The following is a 16,480-nucleotide window of genomic DNA, read 5'->3' as shown; positions in this document are numbered from 1 at the left end:
AACAAGTGACAAGCGGGGAAGCTCCTAACTTACACCCTGCAGTGACAATTGCAAAACACAACTGTTGGATTACTCAAGCAAATTCATCAAAACCTCATCTCCGACCCCACTGAGATCAACAGAGAATTTATAACCACTGCACCTCACTTTATACGTCCAAGTCCTAGTCCATGCAACAAAAAACGGCAGGACCGCCCCTCCACCCCCTCCAAAAAGTGCCCTAATCTCAGTGCAATGAGTAGTAACAATCTGGGAAGGTGCCAGGCCTGACAGCCACCTTGCAGAACTCACTTTTCTGTACTGAAGTTAATTTGCCAATTACATGCCCATTCTGCAAGTTTATTAACGTCTTCTTGCATTTTGACGCATTCTTCCTTTGTATGAACAACACTTCCCAATTTGGTATCGTCTGCAAATTTTGAAATTGTACTTCCGATTCCAGAGTCCAAATCGTTAATGTAAATTATGAACAGTGGTCCCAGCACCTATCTTGTGGAACACCACTTTCCACCTTTTGCCAGTCTGAGTAGCCACCCTTACTCTGTTTTCTGTTTTGTAACCTGCTTGCTATCCATTCTGCTACCTGTCCCCTGATTCCACATGCTCTGATTTTAGACAGGAGTCTACAATGCGGTCCCTTATCGAAGGCCTTTTGAAAATCCAAATATAATACATCTACTGCATTAGCCTTGTCTACTCTTTGTTACTTCTGCAAAAAATTCAGTAAGGTTGGTCAAGCATGATTTTTCCTTCTCAAATCCATGCTGGCTATTCTTTATAATAATTTTCATTTTCTAGATATTTTTCTATTACATCTTTGAGTAAAGATTCCATTATCTTTCTTACCACTGATGTTAAGTTAACTGTTCTATAAGTCCCTGGATTTGTTCCATGTAACATGGAGTTAAGATACAGATCAGACATGATCTAATTGAATTAAGCACTATTCATGAATTAACACCCATTTTCAATATTTTGGCTTCCTCAAGAGATTAAAAACAATTCTGAGGAAATATTACTACATTACAGCTGTTCATTTTTCAGGACTTCTCTGCATTATCTAAAGTGGCCACTAGAATACAGTGCCTCATTTGAACAACCAACATTTGGCTGTATTTGCAGTTTAACAGTATGATTTACAAAACTCTGTCCTTCTCAGGCTGGCGTTTGAATCCACCCTGCCAGCTGGGCTGAGAAACAATCACTCTGATGGATGCTCAAGAATCTAAAAGGCAAATTTCTGAAGACTCACTTCAATTAAATAGAATTATGGAGCAATTACAGCACAGAAATTACAACAAATTACATCTCACAGCTTTCCTCACTCGAAGTATAATCATTACATCTTTTAACCAAAATGTACCAACACACATTTATTGACATTGAATTCCATCTGCCACTTTTTTGCCCATTCCATCATCTTATTAATTGCACTTCCTTTAGTCCTCAGAATTATTTACTATGTATGATAGTAGGTACAGCACAGGAGGAAGCCATTCGGCCCATCGTGCCTGTGCCGGCTTTTTGAAAGAGCTATCTATTTAGTCCCATTCACCTGCTCTTTCCCCATTGCCCCCGGGGGTCGCTTAACAGTATGGTTTACAAAATTCTGTCCTTCAGACTGGTGTTTGAAACCACCCTGCCAGCTGGGCTGAGAAACAATCACTCCGATGTCGCCCATTTTAGTATCATATGCAAATTTGGACAACACTTCCTTTAGCCCGATATCCAAGTGATTCCTGCAATCCCAGTACAGAACACTATGGGGCACTGTGACCCAATTCCAATCACTTTGAGAATCCACCCTTAACTTCTACCCTGTTTCCATCTTTCTAACCAGCATTTTTAAAAAAAAAAATCAAATTTGCTTCTGTTTCCAGCCCCCATCCCAACCAATTCCATACTCCTCAACCTTCTCTAATAGTCTCCTGTGTGATACCTTGTCAAAGGCTTTCTGAAGGCCAAGTACACCACATCCACTGCATTTCCTCCACCCACCAAAGCTGACAACTCCTCAAACAGCTTTATCACATTTGTCAAGTTTCATCTTCCTTTATGAAACTGTTTTGCTGTTTCTAATTATTTTCTCTTCATTTAGATATTTAGCAATTTCATTTTAAACTGAAGATTCCAAAATTTCCCCCAATGTCAGTGTAATTACCCACGTTAGCTTGTCGCCCTTTTTGAAAATGGGTATTACATTCACCACTCTCCAATCCTTGCAGGAATCCAGATCCAAGAGTGGACAAGGATTCAGTGTGAAATTGTTCAGATTTGGAACGGTCTCAAGAAAATGTCATGAGGCAAATTGTGAAGATATGACTCGTGTTACAAGAGGGGTGACAAATCAGTTGACATTGAGATAGAAAATAGTTTTTGATCATTTTGTTTGGGAGGACTAGGTCAAATCACACTGATTTCAAGTGATAGTCACCATTTTCTAAGAAAGAAAAAAACCTCTGCTGCTGTTAAAAATAATCCCAGCTCCATTAGTTATAATAGGTTTGTAAACTTCTTCTGCAAGAAAATAAATGAGCTGCCATCATTTCAATTGGTTTGTCCTGGGCAATCATCCAAAATTCTTTATTACAGCCTTCATGAATGAGTTTAGACATCCCTATGAAAATATTAGAGAAGATTAATATTCAGTGACTGGAATAAAAATGTTACGACGGGTTATGACAAGCCACACTTAAACACTACAATTTTCATTGGGATGTATAAACTCTCTCAAAGGTTGTAGTTAAGAATTTTGAATTAAATGCAAGAACCCTTGTTCAAAATAGGGTGCAAGGATAAACCCAGCAACTATAGGCCAGTCAGTTTAACCTCAGTGGTGGGGAAACTTTTAGAAACAATAATCCAGGACAGAATTAACAGTCACTTGGATGAGTGTGGATTGATTAGGGAAAGCCAGCACGGATTTGTTAAAGGCAAATCGTGTTTAACTAATCGGAGAGAGTTTTTTGATGAGGTAACAGAGAGGGTAGATGAGGGCAGTGCAGTTGATGTGGTGTATATGGACTTTCAAAAGGCGTTTGATAAGTGTCACGTGGTAGGCTTATCATCAAGATTGCAGTCCATGGAATAAAGGGGGCAGTAGCAACATGGATACTGAATTGGTTAAGGGACAGGAAGCAGAGAGCAGTAGTGAACGGTTGTTTTTCGGACTGGAGGGAGGTGTACAGTAGTGTTCCCCAGGGGTCGGTGCTGGGACCACTGCTTTTCTCTCTATATATTAATAACTTGGACTTGGGAGTACAGGGCACAATTTCAAAATTTGCAAATGACACAAAACTTGGAAGTGTAGTGAACAGTGAGGAGGATAGTGATAGACTTCAAGAGGATATAGACAGGCTGATGGCACGGGCGGACACGTGGCAGATCAAATTTAACGCAGAAAAATGTGAAGTGATACATTTCGGTAGGAAGAACGAGGAGAGGCAATATAAACTAGAGGGCACAACTCTAAAAGGAGTAAGGCACAGAGAGATCTGGGGGTATATGTGCACAAATTGTTGAAGGTGGCAGGGCAGGTTGCGGAAGTGGTTTAAAAAAAACTATACGGGATCCTGGGCTTTATAAATAGAAGCATAGAGTACAAAAGTATGGAAGTCATGAACCACCTTTATGAAACACTGGTTCGACCACAATTGGAGTATTGTGTCCAGTTCTGCACATCGCACTTCAGGAAAGATGTGAAGCCTTAGAGAGGGTGCAGAAGAGATTTAGTAGAATGATTCCAGGGATGAGGGACTTTAGTTACATGGATAGACTGGAAAAGCTGGGGTTGTTCTCCTTGGAACAGAGACGGTTGCGAGGAGATTTGATAGAGGTATTCAAAATCATGATGGATCTAGACAGAGTAGATAGAGAGAAACTGTTCCCATTGGCGGAAGGGTCAAGGACCAGAGGGCATAGATTTAAGGTGATTGGCAAAAGAACCAAAGGTGAGTGGTTATGATCTGGAATGTACTGCCTGAGGGAGTGGTGGAGACAGATTCAATCATGGCCTTCAAAAGGGAACTGGATAAGTACTTGAAAGGAAAACATTTGCAGGGCCACGGGGAAAGGGCGGGGGAGTGGGATTAGCTGGATTGCTCTTGCATAGAGCTGGCGCGGACTCGATGAGCCAAATGGCCTCCTTCCGTGCTGTAACCTATGATTCTATGATTCAAGCGAAATCAAAAACCATCATTGGCGGTTCGAAGTATCACAAAGTTAGGTATTCTGGTCTGTCAGCATTGTTGACTAGACTGGTAGTTCAGTGCTCCAATTTGGTACAAACGTGATGGCAGTCTGGATATTCCATGATTGCTACCGGGGTAGTCACTTTGGTGCTTGCAGCTGGAAGCCATCATTTAATCCAATCTGCTCTCTCAGCAGAGGTTTCTAACTGGAGGCACATTATTATTTTATATAAAAAACTCAAGCCAAAGAAGTAGAGAAGGACTGACTTACTAACAAAGCTCTGAGGTCCAACATCCATTCCTTTTTAAGGATGACCATGACAGCCATACCACAGAAAGTGTAGCCTCCATGGGCTTCCATTCCAGGTACACCGCCAATCCCACCCTCCCAGTTCTGACACCTGCAAAGGAAACAAAGTTATCACCGTACAACAAAAGCAATTTAGCATTATCCCTATGTACTGCTTCTTTCTGCAGACATGCTAAGGGGGCTTTGGTTAACTGCAAAGCAATGCCCAATTTTCTGGTTTGACATATCCTATATATTTACCAGTGGCTTTTTCAGCCTTTTGCTTTGACATGAAATGATTAGTCTTAAGCACCTTCAAAAGAAAGGCAGCATTACCCTGTAAGTAATCAGTCCAAAATTATGGGCAAATTGCAAAAACACAGCCTCTCAAAAGGAGATAATTTCTTGAATATTTGTTCACTCTTAGTAACCAAATTTTTTTTTATAATGCAATAAGCTTAAATTTGTAATTATTTGATTTACATTTTACTTCATTTGTGCCTTATTTATCACACATTAACATGATTTCAAATTTATCACACATTAACATGCATGATTTCAAAGCCAGATCAAAAGATGCTTGTGCATTTCCTCAAGAATGAAGAAAACAACATCACAATAGTTGAGAAAGCTAACAGGAGGTAGTTGCCTCCCTTCTAACAGCATCTTCCATACTTCCTGTACACAGCAACTGTGGAAGCATCAGCTGAATAATTCTTGGATGCAGGAGGGGGCAGAGAGAATATACTCTCAAAAGGGCAACATGTACCTCTTTGCTGGGATCAACTACTATAGATGATACACAAACATTATTCAGTGAACACGAGCAGTGTTTTGGTTAAAGTGCAAGAGCATTTGATTAAATGAAATGACGACCCAAATTCCAAATCTCAGTCTCAACTGTGTTTAAGAAGTTTTGCATCTTTGCCAGGTTTTTTGGGAGAGGAATGAAAAAACAGTCCAAGGAAGGAGTATTTTCTTCACAACAGTTCAACTACTGCTCCTGGCAGGCTCACCTCATCATGGGATGCATTTCAATAGGACTACCCAACCCCCCAACCATGGACAACATGGAGGTATCTAATAAACAGTGCAACTGAGTAGAAGGTCTAAGCATATCTCAGCAGTTGGAATATGACCTTCCCACATCACTTGATTATTTAATACAAGCATGTAAGCAATACATTTTGAAAGCCAACACTGTTAACTCACAACTTTGAAAATAAATGAGTTGTCTATTGATTTTTCTCCTCTTAAATGTACTCACCTTATCACCCACTCAGGTGTCCCCTCAAACAGCGTAGGTGTGATGATGTTTGTTAAAGATGCAACAGATGCCGCACAGTAGGTACTCCTAGAAAATTGTAGAACAGTGATTTTGTTTCCTGCATCATTTAATCATCAATGTTCAAAATTGGTAGGCAACCTTTTGAAATAATGAATTTGTAATTTTTATTCTTCATATCACTGCCATCAATAAATTATTAAAGGAGTTTAATCCTTTGAACACTGAATTCCCCTTGCAAATAAGCAATGTCAGAAGCTGCAGTTTTAATCAGGCAACAGGAGAAAAACCATTAAAGCTAAGCATCCTGTGCATCATCACAATTTAATTTGTTTCCTTTGTATTGTCAGATTCTGTAGTCTGTGGACCTTGCACCCCAGACATGACTGGCAGCATTATTATAAATGAAAAGAGATCCCCTCTGAAAAAAAGTTAATTCTTTGGAACTTGGTGATGCAATTCCTATTTTGGATGAATTTTTGCATTCAAGATGTCAGTACTGGAGAATCTTCCATTTTTGTGCACTCAGCATCAGGTACTTCCAAGTCAAGTTGTTTTAAAATTCGTTCATAGGATGTGGGCGTCACTGGCAAGGCCAGCATTTATTGCCCATCCCTAATTGCCCTTGAGAAGGTGGTGGTGAGGCACCTTCTTGAACCGCTGCAGTCCGTGTGGTGAAGGTTCTTCCACAGTGCTGTTAGGAAGGGAGTTCCAGGATTTTGACCCAGCGACAACGAAGAAACGGCGATATATTTCCAAGTTGGGATGGTGTGTGACTTGGAGGGGAACGTGCAGGTGATGGTGTTCCCATGTGCCTGCTGCCCTTGTCCTTGTCCTTGTCCTTCCAGGTGGTAGAGGTCGTGGGTTTGGGAGTTGCTGCAGTGCATCCTGTGGATGGTGCACACTGCATCCACAGTGCGCCGGTGTGAAGGGAGTCAATGTTTAGGGTGGTGGATGGGGTGCCAATCAAGTGGGCTGCTTTGTCCTGGATGGTGTTGAGCTTCTTGAGTGTTGTTGGAGCTGCACTCATCCAGGCAAGTGGAGAGTATTCCATCACACTCCTGGCTTGTGCCTTGTAGATGGTGGAAAGGCTTTGGGGAGTCTGGAGGTGACTCACTCGCCACAGAATACCCAGCCTCTAACCTGCTCTTGTAGCCACAGTATTTATACGGCTGGTCCAGTTAAGTTTCTGGTCAATGGTGACCCCCAGGATGTTGATGGTGGGGGATTCGGCGATGGTAATGCCGTTGAATGTCAAGGGGAGGTGGTTAGACTCTCTCTCTTGTTGGAGATGGTCATTGCCTGGCACTTGTCTGGCACAAATGTTACTTGCCAATTATCGGCCCAAGCCTGGATGTTGTCCAGGTCTTGCTGCATGCAGGCACGGACTGCTTCATTATCTGAGGGGTTGTGAATGGGACTGAACACTGTGCAATCATCAGCAAACATCCCCATTTCTGACCTTATGATGGAGGGAAGGTCATTGATGAAGCAGCTGAAGATGGTTGGGCCTAGGGCACTGCCCGAAGGAACTACTGCAGCAATGTCCTGGGGCTGAGATGATTGGCCTCCAACACTTTGAGTGATAAGCAGAGTAAAACTCCCGCTACCTTGTCCCAATAGTGTACCTTAACTCCAAACTCCAAGAACGTTACGCACAATTGCACAATGTCAAAAGTTACCACTTCTAATTTAACACCTGTCCTCAGTGCCTCTCAGAAAAATTGCAAAGATAAGCAGTTTTGTGCTGAGAACTGACTGCTTAATTCAGGTTAAGACTAGACAAACTCATTCTACATAAGCCCCATACAACACAGTATAATTCTCCCTCCAACTCTGGCCCTTGAAGTGAAAGGATGGCATGCTAACCATTGCCCTTTGCAGCCTCCTTGTGAAATAACTTATTGGACTCTGCATGGTCCATCACTTTTGATTTCAAATTTTATCCACTTTTTCTTTGAAACATACTTTTTTAAAAAATCAATTTTTCTAGAAAGGAAATACTAGTTTTCAAATATTGTTTGTCCCCACAATTATGGTAGAATAAGTGGACATTCCAAAGATAAAAATGCTTTGCAGTAGCAGAATGGTCTTCAAGATGTGGCGTGATATAAGAAAACTGCATTGAGAAACAAATCAGAATTCTGTCTTGTTTAGTGTCACATGAATCTTAATTCTTCTTTAAGGTTTGTGAAAATACCATTTTAAATTGATCACTGCAGACTTGGTTGGAAAAGAATCCATGTTCACAGATCTGGCTAGAGTTTACAAGCAGTTTCAGGTATCAATGCGGCATCAAAGGCCTTTGAAATTGATCTGAGTCAGGATGTTGCCATTGTTTTGGAATCCGTTGAAAGATAGAGGTAATTGCCAAGCAACCAGGTGCTATATTTCAGTCAGCCAGATGTCATTTTATCTTTTGATTGTTCATTGACAGCTCCACGCTCAGGTAGAGGGATATATTCTGCAAACTTTAGCCAGTTCAGCAGTTCTTGTTCTATCAATGTGAAAACAGGTGAAAGTTCTGAGGTGGACTCAACCTCAGACAAGTTTTGCATCATGGACACTGGTTCCAGGTTCAGTGTTATTTAGAATTAGTGAGGCATTGTGACTTTTATTATTTTGTGAATCATGGAATAGGAAGCAAGGTGTCATTTTGACACTGTTGAATGTTTAATTTTAATAAAGCCGTTTCGTAGATCATTAGCCAATGCCACATGGCCCGACAGCTTGTGCCATTTCCAATGAACAAATTACAATGGGTATTATGTTTGACCCTGCTGAAGCAACATTACCAGATATTGTGCATTTAAGGTTCCACTTGAGTTCATAGGGAACACCAGCCCAATTATGGGAGTGGTCCTTTACACCGAGCAGGAGATATATCTGGCACAGCCTGAAAATCCTAACAACCCGCAAGTGGTTTGTGGCTTTTTTTCCTCGCTTCATTATTCAAAATAAAAACACTGAACAAGACAGCAAGACAGCCTGCTGCCCCAACAAATCAGATTCACATCTCCAAGATGCTTTCAGCGGAAAGGACTTATAAAAACTGGAAAGTCTCTCTTCCAAAAATTAAACGTTCAAGCAAATGCACATTTTTCTATGAATTATGAATGAAAGTTATCTACTGGAAACAAAAGATTGCTCTAAATTGGACTGATTTAGTGCACTGATAATCCAATAGATTCAAAGACACGGAGATGCAGATTCATATCCATGACTCTCCAGGATTGTGATTTTCGACTGTTTTCATGAAGAGGTGAAAAGTCGAAGCCTGGAGATGTTTCATGAATGGAGGAAGGGTCGAAGAAGGAAAAAAAAAATGATTCTCTATCGCAACTGGGGACAAACAAGGTCAGATTTACTCAGGTGTTCTTCCCTCAAGAACATTCAGATCATCAGCAAAGGCTCCATCTAATGGGCTGAGTGATTACATTCATTGAGATCGTGACTGTACAGAACACATAGGGCATGAATTTAGCTGAGAGCCGGAAACACAGCCGGTCTTTAGATATTCGCATGGGAAGCCAAATGAGTGTGTTGCAATCTGCAATCGCAACTCAATTGATGTTCAGTATTGTGCTTCCGGAGTTCCCACGTGCCAGGCGGCCCGATTGACAGGCTAGCTGCCCGTTGGGAAGGAAAGGAGCCGCGAATCGAAGAGGGGGAGATCGATTATGGGTCCTGGAAGAAATTGGAGGGGTGGGGAGAGGTAGACAACATTGGGTGGGCCTTGGGTAAGATTGGGGGTCCAGAATCGGGGTGGGGGGGGGGGTCATGTCGCACCAGGTGAGCTTGTTGGGCCTGGATGAAGCACTGCTGCTCCTCCTTGCTCACGAGCAGCGTAATAAAGACACTCACCTCATGGATCTGGCCCTTCCCACCTAATTTCACCTGATGTGAATCGGAAGCGATGGGAAACCCAAATAGGTAAGGTTAAATTTGTTTTACTTTTGTAATACAGAAAAAATTAAGTACCTCAACTATCACAATGAGGTACATTGCCCCTTTAAGTATTGGCCCGCTGGCTTTCTGGGAGTCTGTTGCGCATCCAAACAAGCCTGGGTCAAACCCAGAAGTGGGTGCGTTAGACGGGATGTGGTCCCGCTCCAAAAATCCACTATTTTTGCTGCCCACCCAGCTGGTCTTGGGGGTTAAAATTAATCCCACAATTGCTGCATTTATCAACTGAAAAATCCATGAAGTTCAGATCGATACATTTGCTGCATGGGGAAAACTGTCTACTATGAAATTCAGAATGCACGGGCCCTGTTTAAATGATTCTCCTTCAATAAAACACATAGGCTTTGTAATATAAGCCAAACAAGACTGAAGCGGATATTTAATACCCCAAGGTTGCATCAGATTCAACAAGTCTTTTGCTGAAACATAACAATCAAAATGGAAGACTGTGTACACTGAGGTAGATGGCATGTCAGGTTTTCCACTCATGGTATATTTAAAACATGGGATCCCCAAAGTGTTTGTTAAAACAACCATGGCAGTTTTCCTTCACCGGGCAGCAAGTTGTTCTTTTAAGATAAGACAGCTGTTACTTCCCTGAATTCCCCGATTTGTCTATATTTTCACTGAAGTGATGCATTGGAAAGAAACAGAACGGAAGAGAGTCTTACGTGATCCATGAAAGAATTACCCAAACATTTAAAAAAAAACAAATTCAGAATTAGATTATCCTCAAAAATTGAGACAAAGGAACAAATATCATACATATCGTTTTGCCCATTTTACTTAAAATTATAAATATACTATTTCACAGTGAATGTATCAGGCCCAGTTTGAAAGCCCATCATCAGGCCAAATTAGTTTAAGCAATTTTTAAACACATTTCTCAGTGCTTACTGCCTTCCAATAAGGAACCAATCATATTCAAAACTCACCTGACATCAACTTCTCCACCCACATGCATAGTAAAGGAACCATTCGGCTGTTTCACTGAGTATAGAAATTCTAACAGCTTTTCCCTATAACAAGAATAAAGAAACAGCACTCAGACCTGGTTCAGCCTACATTAAATCTATCTTATTTTGAATTTAAGTTATCCATTGGTTCAGGTGGTCAGGCAACATGTTAAGATTTTTGGTCACGATCATTTGAAGTGATATTGTCCTTATTCGGAAAGCGAGTTGCAATGATTAAAGCAAGAACCATATCAAAATCTCGCTGCAAATAGTCCAGGCTCAATCACATACAGATTGTTGTACGGCTTAGGTTGTTGGGGCCTAGCGTTTGAATTCAGCTACAGGTGGTAATTGGAGGCGATAGCACCCGAATTTTAACATTTTAAAAAAACCATGGGATGGATTCATCTCTCTTACGAAGGATGGTGAATTGGAAATCAATGTGTGCAGGATTTGGTGGCACTAGGATATTTAAGTAATAAAACAGCAGGTTGAGAAATAAGATACTGCAATCAGAAAGCTTTGACCCTTGATACATCCCAGTCCCTTCAATACCACACACCAAATGTGTAAGTAGGGAACATGTTCACAAGCCTCTTCCATTATCCCTCTCTAACCATTTATAGGAGTTGTTTGAAAGCGAACTGGACAGATCTAGTTATGGGGGGGTAAAAAGAGATGGCGGGAGGGAGGGTAGGTAAAAGAGAGAGTTACAGGGGTAAGTGAGGGAGGAGAGCTGGTGAATCACTTCCTACACAGAACAAAGGTCAGGAACTCAACACAAACTTCCATCCCATCTATCCATGGCATACAATAACTCACTAAGTTTGACAGAACCTCATTTGTTAGTCATGATCATGTGGAAAGAGGCAGCGGTGGAAACGTTCATCATTCAAACTACAAATGATAACATATAATAGATGTCACATGGACATTAAGCATGCAGAATGCAAACAAAAAGGGTGAAGCATAAACTCCACATAGCCGTGTCAGCATCATACAAAGCTCAGTAACCTTTATCAGTTCAGCTCATCTGCCTTAATCATCTAAGTTTTCATTGCAGTATTTCTTCACGAGCTTTCTGCTTAGATTTTTTGCTTTCTTAAAAAACTTGACCAACAATTGGAATTATTTTCGATGAAAAAAATACATAATTGTGTCCAATATAGGTTCAATACATCACTTTACATCAATTGAAAGCATTATGTAGCACAAATATATGGTTTTATTTCAAACCAAATTAGGCATTTATGCTGAATTATTTCAGAAAACTGTCATTCCATTTCACATTCTCTAGAGGGAAGTACCTATTCAGCTCCTGCAGTGGGTGCAGATTCACTGCAAACATTCAATAGGGAGCTGGATGGGTTCCTGTAAGAGGCCAATATTGCTGCATACAAAAAGGTAGGTGGGATGTTGGGTATTGCACTGCGTGGTCATTGTTAACTTCTGGAATTTGTTTTTGATTGCCTTTGGGGGTCGGAGAGGAATTTCCTATGATTTTTTTCCCTTCTGAATTGCCCTGGGTTTTTGGTTCTCACTGGTGCATGGGGAGCACTGGGGGTCATGTTGCCTTTTTGCAACATGTTTGAACGGGGCAAACTCAATAGACCAGCTGGTCTTTTTCTGTCTGTGAGCGCTAAGTAACCTCAAGGACCGGTCTAACATGTCCAAGAACTGTACATTTAATTCCACTCTGAGACAAAGCTAGGAGTCCTGCCACAGGTTGGAGTGAATCAATACTTGTGCCTCAATAAAAAAAAAATTTTGCAACTGGAGATTGGCCAGGCCTACGTAATTATATTGTACAGAATTGCCTGCTTCAACATTTTTTCTATATATAAAACTGCTTTTCCTTCATTTCTCTTTCTTGTGTTCCCTTTGAGCTCAAACCGTCAGATGTATTTAGGCACCAATTGTAATAAAGATCCATGCTCGGTAGTTTGGAGGAAAGAACGAGCTGCCTTATGGCCTTGCAGCTTCATTCAGTGCCATCAAAGGCTTCTCATCAACCATTTTTAATACAAAAGAACTTTTAGTGACAAAAATACCAAATAAAAAATGAACATATGAAAAAAAATTCTTTTGATTTTTCTGTGTGCATTTGAAACAAAAAGTGATATCAATTTGCTTTTTCACATGAGCGTTTTAAATTTGACTGTTTACCTACAAAACCTGTTTTCATGGACAATCAAGTGGAATCTCTAAATACTAACAAAGCACATCCACTGATACGGATGTACATCATTTTTCATTTTGAGGATACATTTGAACTTCTTGTTTTGTTACCAGGGATTTTTTTTTCATTGGATAGGATTATTTACAATTCACAAAGTTAAACAACAGGCACACTGTTCCATCAGGCTCTGCTATACATTAGTCATATCAGTAGGATAATAAATCAGGATCATTGTCAGCTTTTTCAAATGAGATTCTAGTACTCTGCAGCTGACTGAAAAATAATTTTTCTAGTCCACTTAATCAATTATAGTATTGGCCTCAAAGTCTGGTATGTATTTTCTACAGCTGATGGCAAGTTTTAATTTTGTCCAACAGCAACAATTTTAGAAATAAGAAGTGGTATCTAACTAATGGCAGCTATAAACCATTTTACTGTAAGGAAGTCGTGCCAAAAATGGAGTTTTTGTTTCCATGGTTTACTTCTTTCCCTCTTTTAATAGTTATTAGTTTAAAATGGGTTCCTTTCATAAAATACCATCCTCATAATAGAAGCTGTGCATTCGTTCAAATTAATATATATGACTCAATTTGAGTGACAAAATTCTGAAATAGCAATTTGCATTTATTTAGCGCCTTTGATGTTAAGATACTTCCAAAGGCACTTCACAAATAGAAGCAGTTGATGAGCCAGGAAGGGACAGATTGGGAGAAGTGACCGAAAGGAGCGTCTTAAAAAGGAGAGGGGTGGAGAGATTTTGGGAGGGAATTCCAGAGCCTAATGCCTGTCTGAAGGCACAGCCACAAATGGTGGGGCGAAGGGAGTGGGGGATGCACAGAGACTAGAGTTGGAGAAACAGAGCTCTCAAAGTGTTACAAGACTGGAGGAGTTTACAAAGAAAGGAAAGGCCATGAAGGGATTTGAACATGAGGATGAGGTTTTATAGATGAGTATGATGATTTTCAATTTTCAATTGAACGCATTACGATTGAGGAGCTAGTGTATTATATGCATATTAACACAAGTGTCCTTGTTATGCTGATATTTTAATTGCAAAGTTGGTAGCTTTGATGGCTCACCACAAAACTTTTACTACTTGCATTGGTAGCAGTCTTTTAAATCTGGCAGTTAGCGTGTCACTTTGTTTGACTGGTTTTCAGTAAGTATATTTGCCGTACAAATCTTATCAGGACTGTCTGCTGAGAATCAACAAAGGAACACAGATTTTAAATTAATGAGGGACCTTAGACATGTACGTTGCAGAGCGTCCCATTTTTAGTTATTTCAGTTCGGTTCTCATCAAGCCATAGCAATAAGGGTGGAATGAATGACTCCATGAATAGCCAGCCTTACAAAAAGGCTTTGTGTCACAGGCATTAGTCCAAGGTACAAGTCTAACAGTTCAGGCAATGACTAGAATTAAGAAATAACTTTATTGCTTTTAAGTTGAAGTGAAGTTTCTGCAATCTAGTGAAATCTGATGTGTTTTCCCTGGTTTCTGCTAATTTTATTCATAAACCTGATTTCTGGTTTGCAGCCTGGGATATACGGTTTGTCAGAATGTTAGTTGCACATTAGTTGGGCAGACTTGGAGAGAGCGTTGATTAGCAGTATAATGGGGCTTATTGTTCATCCTATATTAATAATAATATTAATTAGTGCATAGGGAACAAAGAATTACTTATGGGAGTAATATTTTGTTCCTGACCTGAGAAGCAGCTCCAGAATGCCCGAATCCCAATGACCAGTTTGAAAGGAAATCAAATCTAAATATCATCAGCATATATCGTTCCACTAAAGTCTAAGTATCACAGTCAGTAGTCTAACAATAGCCGTTTTTAGCAATACAAGAGTTATAGTTCCTGTAGCCGCACACAGGATAAGCTGTTGCAGAATAAGTGGACTCTGACTACGTTAGAAGTTAAGTAATGTAGCCTGGAATTTAAAAATTGCAGTGCTGCATAACCATTGCAGAGAAGTTTTACCTTGAAAGATAGAAAGAGACCAAGTACTTTGAAGTACAATTTGTCCTCCCCGTACAAAAAAAAAACTCTGGGAAAAACATATTGAATGGGTTCTCCTGAAGGAGACCAAAATTCTCCAATTTATCTCATGCAGAAGTAACTACATGAAAACATATTATGCCAATGATTCGGCCAACGAGTTCATTTCCAGCCTGCTGCCATAGATCAACATCTTTCCCACTCCTGGCTGCTGATCCAGCCACTTAAGTCCTAGCTGGTGTCAAACTTGGGACTGAATGTTGGGGCTACCATCCAAGATTGGGAAAAATGCAGATTTCTGTTTAGGGTTATGGCAGCCAGTCAGTCGGAGAGTGAATATGTCATCCGAGTATGTTTTTCAGATGGGGCGCATGTGGCTGGTCTCCACAAAGCTGTCTTTATACTAGTTAAATTGAAGAATGCTTATATTTTGGACACAATTGCCTGCTGTCTCTTTATGCACAACCACACATTCAAAGCTTTTTTTTATTGTTCGGAGCACCATAAAAATACAGACAGCGTTCAGAACTATGTTCCAGTTAGGACATTGTTCGTACTATCCTTTAATAATGCTCACCTGTTAATAACATTATATGCCTCTTCTGTGCCTATAATACAGAGCGCATTCACTGCAGCATATGTTGGAGCAAGATGTGGCTCCTGGCCTGGTCCACCACCAAATCCACCATTTGGACATTGACATCTTGTCAGGAATTGACAAATGCTATTTAGAAAGGAGGGAAAATGGAATTGTGAACTGATTGCCAATCAAAAAGTCAAGTCATTATCAAGTGTTTAATTTGCTGTAGAGTATATGATTTTCAACACTTCTATACAGAGCCCAGTGACTGATCAACAGGAACAACCATTTCAGTTAAGAGGAGATATAGATATATATGTCTTTTCGTTGGCTGCCCTCCACTCCCAACTGGGATCACCATGGCCTAGTGTTTTCTCCGTGGGTGCAGCACGGAAGTGAGACCCGAAAATGCGCTCAATGTCGCACCCATTTTGCCCAAGTATCCTCCCAATCTCTTTGGAATACACCTGAACTTAAAATGGGCGTAAAACAGTGGAAACAATCGGGGCCCAAGAAAAGCGTCGAAACCACACCATATATTTCTTAAGTACCAAAATTTAAGTTTCAAATCATCTTACTGTAGAATATTCAGGCTTTATAAGAAGTTCATACATTTTAATGCTTTTTGTTTAAATGAGTCTCTATGCAGATAAAGGTGAAACATGTCAGTTCTGGGGAATCTGACATTTTACCATCAGCATCAACACGGACTACTTTCAGAGGCAGCAGCTGCAAATTAGGGTCCCCCACTCTGTACCAACATACTGTAATTCCAGCCTCAGAAGTCTTCTACTGCATCAAAATAATTTTTTCTGTTGCTCACATCAGCAACAAACAGCCCATCTGAAGGAGATTGCAAAATAAATAGTGTGGGATTACTTGTTGTGGACTTGGTGTCCATCAGAAACTGGACACATTGGCACAGCTCTTTCATTTTGGACTCTTGCCAAGAGAAGAGAATTCCATCCAATTAGTCCTTGTTAATTCAGGTACCAGAGGTGAAACAGACTGTGTGCAGACCCACTGCACCCA

General features: G+C 40.5%; 1 protein-coding gene across 1 annotated transcript in view; it reads right to left on the bottom strand.

Annotated features, from left to right (window-relative positions):
* The window catches only part of fntb (farnesyltransferase, CAAX box, subunit beta), a 74,652-nt gene that overhangs the window by 12,622 nt on the left and 45,550 nt on the right, over positions 1-16,480 (bottom strand). Inside the window, exons 5-8 of the mRNA XM_067991323.1 lie at positions 15,446-15,592; positions 10,666-10,749; positions 5,747-5,833; positions 4,462-4,591 (exon numbers count right to left, since the gene is read on the bottom strand). Of these exons, the coding sequence (XP_067847424.1) occupies positions 4,462-4,591; positions 5,747-5,833; positions 10,666-10,749; positions 15,446-15,592 (448 nt within the window). The remainder of the gene's footprint in view (positions 1-4,461; positions 4,592-5,746; positions 5,834-10,665; positions 10,750-15,445; positions 15,593-16,480) is intronic.

Source organism: Heptranchias perlo, chromosome 10 (genome assembly GCF_035084215.1).
Source record: "Heptranchias perlo isolate sHepPer1 chromosome 10, sHepPer1.hap1, whole genome shotgun sequence".
In the NCBI taxonomy this organism is placed as follows: Eukaryota; Metazoa; Chordata; class Chondrichthyes; order Hexanchiformes; family Hexanchidae; genus Heptranchias; species Heptranchias perlo.
The sequence above is the reverse complement of the archived record's forward strand: the minus strand, read 5'-3'. Positions and strand labels throughout refer to the sequence as shown.